Source organism: Hemibagrus wyckioides, linkage group LG24 (genome assembly GCF_019097595.1).
Source record: "Hemibagrus wyckioides isolate EC202008001 linkage group LG24, SWU_Hwy_1.0, whole genome shotgun sequence".
Taxonomy (NCBI): Eukaryota; Metazoa; Chordata; class Actinopteri; order Siluriformes; family Bagridae; genus Hemibagrus; species Hemibagrus wyckioides.
In genome coordinates this window covers 5507748-5519800 of record NC_080733.1, presented here as the reverse complement: position 1 = coordinate 5519800, position 12053 = coordinate 5507748, and the positions used below count along the sequence as shown (strand labels likewise).

Below are 12053 nucleotides of genomic sequence, written 5' to 3'. Positions count from 1 at the left end.
CAGGCCCGTGCGATTCTCGAGCTTCTAACCCCCAGCACACCCACACGCTGTCTTCTCATATCTGACAAGCCATGGCTTCTCTCACATCTCTCTGCCTCCTTCCTGGTTCCTCCCCACCTTCTTGCAAATCTTGGATAGACTACAAATACTGTAGACTGCGCACGGCTTTTCTGCTTTCCATAGCAATACAATATGAATTATTTCACACTAAATAGTAGGGTGTGTTTTCATAAAAGGAGGTGAATTGAGCAAAAATGGAAGATTTCTGATCCAAATGCGTCAGGTGTGATAGGCAAGCAGGCAAAATATATTTATATATATGTATATATATGTATATATATATATTAAATATATATATATATATATATATATATATATATATATATATATATATATATATATATATATATTTTATATATATATATATATATATATATATATATATATATATATATATTTTATATATATATATATATATATATATATATATATATATATATATATATATATATATATATATATATTCATCCATGGTGATGTTTTAATAAAAGATGAGCTGTCTCATGATAAACCTGACTGCATCAGTGAAAGAGAGGATGGAGGGAGGCTGTAAGCATTCAAGTGAATGCTGCACTCACATGATAGTAGAACTGCAGAGGTGGTAGTGAGCAGGAAGGGGGCTGGCTGACCCATATTGAGTTTGATCCATGTAAAACAAAATTTCAAAGAGAGAGAGAGAATTCAGAAAAGGAATGCATCATCATCCTCTTGAATATGTCCTTCCTCCTGTGCAAAACAAACAAACAAATAAATAGAGCATTTCATTCTGCTGGAACAAGAACGCATTTTATGTCACCTTATCACTCTTCCTCCTGTATCATGCTTTACAGGCAGAAAGACAGAAAGACAAAACCTCCACTTCACTGTATGAAATCATTAACCAATATGGTTAAAACACCACAAAATACCAAAAATGTTGTATAGACCCAGCTAGGTGTGGTGGCTTGTGGAGGAGGGGTGGATGGAGACAGAATGCATCCTGTACTGAGCCATGTTGTCATAGCACCATCCTTTTATTCAGTTCTTTGTCTGTACCTTGGATGTAGCAACCCTGAATCCCTTTTGTCAGCTAGATCTGTCCTCACCTAATTGAAATCCTCACCCAGACAGCTGCACTCATCAACAGCAATTACATATAAGCAAATGTGACCAGTTAAAAACCTGCACAAACCCTATATTTACTGATAACTGATAATGCAATTAGTTCTTTGTACTGTATATCTACTGTTAAGGGCTAACTTAGTTGCTCAGACCACAACAGCATATTATTTCTGCTTAAATGACATAAAATACATTTAGCTGGCTGTCTGACAAGTAATCGAAGAGCATTGGCAATGTGTTATATGCAGAAGCTTTATATATATATATATATATATATATATATATATATATATATATATATATATATATATATATATATTAAAAAAACTGTTTCTAGCTTGCAATAATATATTAACACATTACTCATCTCTTATTGGCCATGTGGTTTTTTTAAACACCAAACTTAACTGAGACAGATTACATCGCTGATCAAACCTTGCATCTTGAATTGCATTTTCATTACTGTGTTAACAATTATTGTCCAAGTTCTATTGCCCGAAATCTGTCCAATATCCTGCCACTGGGTGCAGCAGTGCATAAAAGATGGTGAGTATTTGGGTGGTACATTAGAGAACAACCACTTAACACATGCTGTGCACCACAATCAGTCCTTTCAACTGTCCATTCTTGCCTCTTAGACCTGATCAGCCACATGATTCTAACTTTCTTAATTGTATTACTTATTTGTCAATTTGTTAATTAGTCACGATTCTGAAACGTTTTATGAGCAGCGCTTCAGTCAAACAGTGTTTTTTGGAACTTGCATTCCATATTTCATGTTTCCATCAAAGCTTTCAGTGTTTTCATATAAAAACACATGAATGGAAACACATTTTCTTTGTTAAGGAGATAAAGTAAATGATTCCGATAAAAAATTGAAATTGAAAAGTTGAAATTGTGTCTGTTCACACTATTAAACCACAGAGGCTAAAGCAGCTCTAAGCCGCTGTATAGTAGCTCAGTGTTTAAGGTTCTGGGCTGCTGATCAGAGCTGAAACCCCAGATCTATCAATCTGCCACTTATGGGCCCTTAAGCAAAGATCTTAAACTGTGACTGTTTAGCTTAAATATAAGTCTCTTTGAATGCCGAATAAATATAAATCATGGCATACATAGGTAAAAACACACCATACCACTGAATATTATAAATGCCATTATTACTATTTGTAACACATAAACGTATACCCATCCCAAAGAGAGTTTTTTAAAAGGACAAAGGTTGCTTAGCAACTTTCTCTTCACCCTTTTTGCTTTGCAGTAGGTTAGACAGCGTGACTAGGTATTATTGTACCTTTCACACCACAAACTGCAATTTGCACAGCTCTTTAGGGCTTCAGTCACATTAGAGACCTGTTCAACACACACACTCCCCCCATCTACACACACAGATAGCCTGCATCAAAGTACATACTCACTAGCCATGATTACTTCACCTATATACAGCTAAATAGACCTGAAAGGAAACTGTGTGATGTGGTTATGTAAACATTTGATTTGATATTTGATTCGTAAAGGAGAGAGTGACGTGACAGGAATCATGACAGGAATCATGAGGATATATATATATATACATATATTTCAGGAAAGATGCAGACAGAATACTGAATACAAATTACAGCGCAGAGTACCTCACATGAGCCTCGTAGACAAAGTAGAAAGCTTTGTCAAAAACATATTGATGATCACCCTGCAGACAGAGCAATAAAACACTTTAGCTAATCACACTGAGCTTCTTAAATGATTTAGGCTGCCTTTTAAATACACCGATATTATTCACCACAGGTGCTATTTGCAGGACCAAGCGCATGCATGCACAACAGCAATCATATTAATATATTATAACCAGAGGAGTTATTTAGACTCGAGCATTTATCACAAGTCCACTCACATGTACTTTTAAATTGTGCTGTCAATCAGGAACTGATTAGCAATCCACACCTACAGGAAAGCTGTAATAAAAACATTATGGAACAGCTTCCCCTAAACAGTGTGTCCTGCATTGTGACAGCCTATGTCAACAAGCACTTGTAGATAATTGTAGCTTTGTTAAAACACTGAACTGAGCTCATGTAAACAGAGACATTTGTGTTCTGCAGACTTAAGACTGATGGCGAATACCGTTTGTGTTTGTTGCAAAGACCTGTCAAAACACTTCATAGGTACAATGCACTAGGACCGAGAGCTGTGACACTCTGTAAAGGTGAACAGCACAAAGCGTCCCGTCCAAAACATGCCAGAGTGGAATGTGGTGTTTACATGAAGGTAGGCGTGCTTTCTCATTGTGCAGGAGCACATGTTCTTCTCCAGCCGGACATCACTCTGTCTGTGAAGTCTCCAACCTCCGACAGTTCTAAAAAACAGAGCTGTTTAATAAAGCTTACAATAGGCTCACTATATCCTCAGCCCCCAGCCTGTCCAACTGAGATGCGAGTACACAAACAGTGCTCTTTTCTCTGAGCAATATTAGTAACACCATGTCATTTCTCCTGTTCTTAAAGTTTACCACTGGACCAAATTGGGCAGGCTTGGTCCGTCTGTCATGCTGAATGAGGGCCATTTTTGGGTATACAAGAGTAATCTACTCAGTCAACAGCTGACACAACAGATGCCCACCAGCTCTGTCAGTACAGCAGATGCATTAAGTACAGATTGGGGTCATTACTCTGATGTCTCAGACTCTGGACTCAAAATAAAATGGGGCTTAGCCCCCAGTGAATTATACAATTTAAATTAAAATACATACAGTATATCAATATAGTCGTAGCTTATTGGAAAAGTCATTGGACTGCTGATCTGAAGGTTGTGAGTTCAAATCCCTAGACAACCAGCCTGCAACTGCTGGGCCTTTGAGCAAGTTAAGTTGTCTTTATTTGTCACATATACATTACTACACAGTGAAATTCTGTCTTCGTATATCCCATCCTTGGGGGTTGGGGTCAGAGCACAGGGTCAGTCTGTGCAGCACCCCTGGAGCAGGGTGGTATGTGGGCCTTGCTCAAAGACCCAATGGTGGCAGCTTGGCAGTGCTGGGGCTTGAACACCGATCTTCCTGTCAACAACCCAGAGCCTTAACCACTTGAGCTACCACCACCACCGCAAGCAGGTGTTCAGTTAAATAAATAAGATAAATGTGGATAAGGGTGTCTGCCAAAAGCTGTAAATATGTTGTACGTGTGTTTATTTAACTTCAGTCATAGTAGATCCTGAAAGCACAAGGTTTCAAGTAGGAACACACCCTGGACGGACCAGTCCAATGCAAGTCAGCATGCACACAAACTTGTCTTCAAATCCAACTCTGGGCAGGTTTTTGAGAGGTAGAAGAAAACCGGAGGACCCAGAGGAAACCTAAACAGACGCAGATAGAATGTATGAAACTGACACAGACATGCTTGTGCTCAGGCTTGAACCTGGACATTTTGCTGTTTTGCAATATCTCTCTTATATAATTTGCCAGCAGCCTGTGTGTTAGAAAATGTAACTTGATTTAGACATGCTGTCCGTCCAAATCCTCTTTGATAAGCTTTTTTTTTCTAACTGTGCTCAGTCGAATCTTGGCACTCGTTTGTTTGCTTCCTTCACTGCCAGCCTCATGCACAAACCATCTCATGAGTCAATGCCCAATCATCTCGCAAGAACTATATGCCATCATTATTCTGTTGCTGTGTTGTTGCATCACTCTGCTTGAGTTGTATTCTTGAGCTGTTAATATGATGATGTGCAAGATTTATGTCACGAATCCAGTGTTGAGCAAATTGGATGGCATTGTCATGTGTTCACTATTCACCTGGAGTCACACATCACAATCAGGTTCCTGACAGGCCTTCACAGATCACCGTTTGCCCAGTGGATGTGAATCTCTCTATCAGCAGGGAAGATGGAGAGGTAGACAAAAGTTTACCACCGGCACAATGAAAGCTGCTTACTCGAGTCTCCAATGGAGACATAGGCATATGATCCTTGTTAATTGCATCCACTTCAGACATTATGAGAATCTGCACTAACAACGTTTCTGTCACTGTCTTTGGAAGATTTCAGCCAGCTGACACTGTTGTCACTGTTGTCAACAGAGCTCTACAGATCTCTGTGCACATGCACAGGAAACCCGATGTTTAATTTGTAAACCGAATCCCCGGCACAAATCACTGCATCTCTTTGTCGAAATATGAAGTGAGCATTGAATCTTTTCATAAACTGGATAAAGAGAGGGCACGCAGTCCTTCGCAGTCATGGACAAATAAAAGCTGTCAAACAGTTATTACTCATTCCCGGCAGGTTCAGGGAGACTGCTGATCAGGCTTATTGCCTCCTCAGGACACTGAGTGACTCTATGCATCTCTTTTAACAAGCAGTGTCACATTAGATCACGATTTTGCTTTGACTTTTATACAGAATGCCAAGAAACATATTAGTGATGCTTTATGATACTGTTTCCACACACATTCATCATAACCTACCAGGTAGTGAGGTTAAATGACCGATCGCTCTTTGCTGAGATTACTGTTTGGAAGACCAGTGATAATTCTTCAGGACTATTAAGATCTACGGCATTTAGTTCATGTGTATTTTACACTGTGTTGACTTCTGAACTGCGTAAGCATAAGGCAAACAGAATACTTAATACTTTAAACCACTTGAGCTCAGGGGTTATTAACAGTTAATGGTCTTTAAACCTATCATTCAGTAACTACTATGAATTATTCAGTAACTACAGTGACCTTAACAGGAAAGGCTCCTGGGCATATAAGGGGTTAAATTTATAACAACAGATCTTGTTTTTTCTAGTCAACCTCTCATACAGACTATCAAGACATTTGATAAGAATCCTGGGAAGGAAAAAACACAGCCATTTTGCTATATGATAATGATGTGAACCAGTGAGAGATATGCAAAGGGTAATGATGGGATTGACTCATCTACCCCCTGGCAGTTTGCCTGACTTATCATAAAGTGAAGGGTTTTTGTTTTCTGTTGTTCAAACCACTCAGTTTACAGTCTGCACTCATGAGCGTAATCCTTTAGACACGGTTCTTCCTCACAGATTGAACGCTGAAGCTCACAAAACTTTAAGACAGGAGCTCTTTCATGTAGCTTTCATTTTTCCTAACCTCATTACTTCACCAGTTAGAAGCCCTTCCACTGTTTGTCCCAATCTGTTTCTGACTGGCTGTTTAATACACTTCACATTTTAAATGATTGGCTATTTACTACACTTCACATAGCTACATAATTCATATACAAAAAATAGTGTTGTCATTTTTCACAGCGTTTATCTATTATTTTTCGTGTTTATTGTTTTCATTGAACAACTGAAGAAGAGTCTGGCAGAATACAGATGGAATAAATGAAGAGAGACTAAATCAAAGTTGTCAGCACTCTTAAGAAAACAACAGCAAATTAAAAACAGATCCTTTAAAAGCTTGGATGATTTAAGTCGAAGAATCGTCTTCTATGATGATTTTATCATGGAGCCGTAAACTTGTGACATATTTAGGATAAGTTAAGTTTCCTCTAACAGAAAAAACACTCCAGAGTTTTACAAAAAAGGGCTAAACCTTCTGTTTTTTTTTTGTGTGTGTGAAGGAGTCTTGGAAATAAGTATTTCTATTTCTGACTTGAGGTACAATCCTTTTAGGAGGGTAAGAACCCTTTCATAATCTCATGAACGCTTAAAGGTTTCTTTTTCTAATACAGTACTATGATTTGAATCCTAATATTACAAACAGGGAGCTCAGTTTCAGCAGCTGTATATTTAGTATATATATATATAAAAAAGTGAATTGTGCATAAGTCGAGTCCACCACCCCTAGCGCTGGAGGTGTAGCCATTCCTAGAGCTGACATTTGACAAGAATGAATCGTGTTTGACCCTCTCCTGCTATAGATTTGCGATGGTGTCATCAAGAGCCCACAGCAGAGCCCAGAGCAGGCAGAGCTCCTGAGCACTATAGAATTATGGATTTCAGTTGTGCTATCTCCAGATGGCAGTTTTTGATGTACTTCTGTCATGGGTGGACGAGATGTATCATACAGCTTTTCTACTGCTTATCATCTGTTAACAGCTTTTACAGTCCCCCGGGGAGAGATTCATTGTTGAGTTCCCCATGTTAAGATTTCTTTAGACTTTGCTTGAGAAGGTACATAAAAATGTCTGTAATGTGAAACATGTAGTTTTAACACATCCAACATTCAACAGACAGAAAACAAAACAAAACTGATTATTTTTTGTCAAAAACAATTAATGCTCTGCAGGGGTGAGAGTTGTTTCTACTGCATTTTATACATTTGAGTGGGGAAAACAGAAACTAGTTAGTATAATTGGCATAAAAATGGCCAAAAATATTTGCTGATCCGCGGTCCATGGTTCGATTCAGAGTTCAGGTCACTTCCTGTGTGGACTACTGCATGTTCTCACAATGTATGGGTTTGCTTCAGGTTCTCCAGTTTCATCACATGCTACTAGGTTGACTGGCTTTGCTAAAATTACCCCTAGGTGTGAATGACTAAGTATTTATCCATTGTGCTCTGGACCACCAGGGTAGACCCAGAATTAATGACAATACCATATTCATTAAAACAGACACAGTGTAAAAATCTAGAACAATCCAGATGGGTTTAGAGTTATATTATTTTTCAGATATTTCATTATGCAGTGCCAAAACACTTTGGCAAGTCAGGAGCAGCAGACATTTGGCCTGTTGTGGATTAAGTGGCCATTTTAATTAGATCTACGCATAACTTAGTGGTGCTGTGGCTCAGCAGGGGGAGGAGGAGGAGGAAGAAGAAGAGGAGGAGGAGGAGGATCCTGTCAGTGTCTGTTATTTTGCTTACTACTCTTCTCACTTGGGGGGTTTAAGAGACAGCTTTTCTCCGCTTGTTGAGATTTTTGTGAAGGCTATTCTTATTAGCAGCTGGTTTTTTGTCTCTCTGAGTCGATTTAACTTTCATACCAATCAAGCTTTGCGTCTTTATTAACGATAAAGCTGTGGATAATGTATGTAATGGGTTACCTATCCGAGTTTATTATTTATTGGAAAGAAATCAATGTTTAACCAAAATGGCTACTGGGAGAAAATGTTCAGAGAAGTCTTTTCTCTTCAGGCGTGCATAGTTTCGATGGTTTATGTGCTCTTGTGTATTCAAGCAGACCAAAGTAATATGCTCTTTGCAGTATCTGAGCCCATCAGCAGTCAGATGTACAGGTGTGAGAAGCAGCAGGCTGTAGAGCCATGCTTCAACAAGAAAAGCCTGTTATCTCAGCTGGATGTAGACTTCCCATGTTCTTTATCACTCCCCTCTTTGCAGTGTGCTACTTTGGATCACAACACACATTTAAAACTCAAACACTGGTCTAACGCATGAAAGAGGTTTTACTTAAAAAATGAATGATAAGCTTACACTTGTACCTGTCTTTTAACTATGCTTGATACGCTATATATAAAGAAGTCATGTCTTTGTCATAAATCAGCATATGAGCGCTTCTTTCAGAAGCCACTGAGGTGAGCAAAAGCTGTTAAAGTTATTCAGCATTCTGTCTTCAGGTCCAGTTGCTTCTTAAAACATATATTTGACAATGTTCGCCTGAATTAGATTAAAAAAAAATGTTAAACAACCTCTTGGCCTCATGATACACACAAGATTTTTGTTGGAAGTGGAAATGCCATGTTAAGTAGATTCTTCATCATTCTTTTGTTTTACCAGGCCACAGAACATTCTGCAACATATGAGCGTGATATTAGAAATGCTCTTGAGACTCAGATAGTGTTGCACTAATTTATATGTTCCGTCCTGTACTGCAGAGAAGATAAGAGGACTCTAGAGACTTGGTGCGTACTCAGGCTGAATGGCATGCTGATTCTAGTGCTTTCGTGTGCCTGATGTACAGTCCAAACCTCCAGGGCTCATTCACAACAGCATAACTGTTATATACTTAAGAAGTATATCATTAGAACCATGGGACAGTTTTACAACACTCCTACACCTGCTGTGCAGCCAGGAGTGCTCCACTGATCACCTGTCTCTTCTCTTTGAAGACAATGTACAGAAGTCTGGTTAGATGGTCATTAGTGATTTGTTTGGGGCTACAGTGCTACAGTCATTCTGATGAAATGTCCAAAGATGGTTAAGCTTGAGAATTTTGCTTTTTTTTGTGAATTAATTAATTAGTATAAATGTGTTTGCCAACCTCTAGGGCTTTGTCCCAACAAATACCTCCAACTGCTCTTTCTGTCTTTCATTCCCTTTATGGTCCACATGTAACCCAAAGGTAACCTCAGCAGTAGATCCCCTGTAGAGCATTTCTAACTGCCCTGGGAAGATACTAGGCTGATGCTATGCTGACACTGTTCACTCAATTGATTATTAATATTTTATATTATATGAATATTATATATTTTCTTTTTTATTAATAAAGTCCTTTACACAGAAAAAAACTGAAGTACTGTATGAAAAATTAAGCGTCATGTTTATATGCATGTGTAGGGTGCCTGAAGCCAGGCTGAATTTTTAACTATGCTTTTATAATGTATTTAACCAGGCGGGACATAAGCTATACTATATGGATAAAATATTTAAAGACACCTAACCAGATCACACCCAAATGTGCTTCCTCAAATTGTTGCTGCAAAAGTGGAAGCATTACAATTTTCCTTCACTACATCGCAAACATGCTTCAGAATGACAGTGCCCTTGTCCAGGTTTTGACAAGGCTGGAGTGAAAGAAATTGAATGAACTGACCTCAACCCCATTGAACGTCTCCGGGACTAAAACTGAACTGGAACTGAATGTACACCAAAGCTTTCTCACTTGACATCATTGTCTGTCCTCACTAATGCTCTTCTAGCTGAATGAATGCAAATCTTCACAGCCACGCTCTACATCATCTAGAGCAAGGGTGGAACTCTTCATCTCTGCGTTCATGTCCAGCGTTTTAGAATCGGTACATATTGGTTTGATGGTCAGATGTTCACATATTTGTCACCATATAGTGTATGTACTTGTCTTTTTTCATGTAGTCTCCAAATAGACACATAAATGACCATTTTCATGCCCCTGTTGGTCTTTTCATACAGGAGATGGTGCACGGTTTTGTCCAGATAAGAATAAGATTCCAATAAAAATGAAGGAGAGTGGACTGGAAGACTAAACGGTGATCAGAAGTGTAAATATGATCGGGTTTGAAGCGCTGCTGAGCTCGTGCCACGGAGGCGGCAGTCACGTGACCGCGCTGCCGGTACAGCAGAAGTTTGGCGCGTCAGAGCGAGAGAGGATCCCGAGCAACACACACGCACCAAAACCTGTTCGCGGCGTTCGGGCAACGTGTAGCCTATATTCTCTGTACACGACTGCTTAACATCTGTTTTGTTTTGTTTGTTTTTCCCCCCTAATATATATACATGTATATCTCCATTTAGCGTTTATCATTTTCATGCGCAATATCATTTGGAACAGTGCGTCTTTGGCGGTATCATAGTGGGAAAAGCATTTTAAACACGAGCAAATGGACTGCAACGAGGAACGGAGCTTCTCCAGAAAGGATTCGCCTGCGCTACACTGAAAGTGAAGGAGATGCTTATGGGAACGTCCGATTCCTTATCTATAAGGTAAGTTACTTTTATTTCCACCAGGTTTAGACAATGTTTAGAAGTTTTCCATGCGTTTTTATTTTTATTATTATGAATATTATTTTTGTCTACGCGTCTGAGCGCTTCTCCTCTGCAGGCTGTAAAACTGCTGTAGTGCTTTTCTACGACGCGTCTTTGCGCATTGTATACCCTCGCCTAAAAACAACCCTGAATGTTCCCATTTAGTTATTAATCATTGACCGAGACATTCATGATCAGACAGACTGTAAAAGTGGCAACAGGCTTGAACTGAGCAATGTTTTTGCGCGTTTTTTGTAGCCATCTGCATTGGTGAATAAAGACAAGTGGACTTACGTAAACATTCTGTAGGTAAATTTAACACTGTGGATTTTGTCGTATCGATCTGATAATGTTGGACTTTTTTTTTTTTTTTAAAGGACATCTGTGGCAGACGCTCCATCATGACCGATGGCGAAGGGAGAGAGCGCTTTCAATACCTGGAGAGTGGCGAGGTGAGAGTTCCGGTGGCGGTCTTGTACCGGGCGCACGGTCATGGACAAGATGCTGAGGAAGAGGAGAAAGGCAGCACATGGGGCCCGGATGGCTCTGAAGGCTCTAACAGCTCTGATACTCGGGGTTCGGCTGATGGTGGTGGTGATGCCCCTGCTCCGGATGGTGCGTCTGAGGAGCAGGAGCAGCAGCCGTACCCTGCGCTCGCGCCTGTCGTCTTTTTCTGCATCAAACAGACCACGCGGCCGCGGAGCTGGTGCCTCCGGGTGGTTTGTAACCCATATCCTTTATTTGTATATCATTTATTCCTGCAGGAAATCGTTTTAAACTCATTAGGATGAAATCACCATTGTCTATAAAATCTAATGGCTGCATTCTGTACTTTGTTGGGAAGGCTGGCTTTCATAAAACAGGGTGGGTTTTTTGCACTTTAAATGACACCTTGTCACATGATCTTATGGCCTGATTATGCTATTCTGAGATTCCACATATTCTGGGATTAGAATATATATATATATATATATATATATATATATATATATATATATATATATATATATATATATATATATATATATATATCAAATGGATTACAAAAAAGGGACTACTAGCTATTTGTTATATTTGTTATTTGAATAGCTTTGGTGGAAAGAAGAAGACCATATAAGAAGAATAAATGACAGTGGTTGCCCATTATAGTTTATGGGTGTGTTTTGACAGCAAACATCAACAGATAAGGTCTGATGTTTTTGCTCACAGTGAGATTTATTTCCCACAGATTACCCTCTTGGCAATGCAATT

The 12053-nt window shown here is 39.2% G+C and overlaps 1 protein-coding gene across 1 annotated transcript in view; it reads left to right on the top strand.

Annotated features, from left to right (window-relative positions):
- Positions 1–10401: 10401 nt before the first annotated feature.
- Positions 10402–12053, top strand: part of cacna1ha (calcium channel, voltage-dependent, T type, alpha 1H subunit a) — an 80471-nt gene continuing 78819 nt past the window's right edge. Inside the window, exons 1-2 of the mRNA XM_058377978.1 lie at positions 10402–10760; positions 11180–11532. Coding sequence (XP_058233961.1) covers positions 11204–11532 — 329 coding nt within the window. The 5' untranslated portion in view covers positions 10402–10760; positions 11180–11203. The remainder of the gene's footprint in view (positions 10761–11179; positions 11533–12053) is intronic.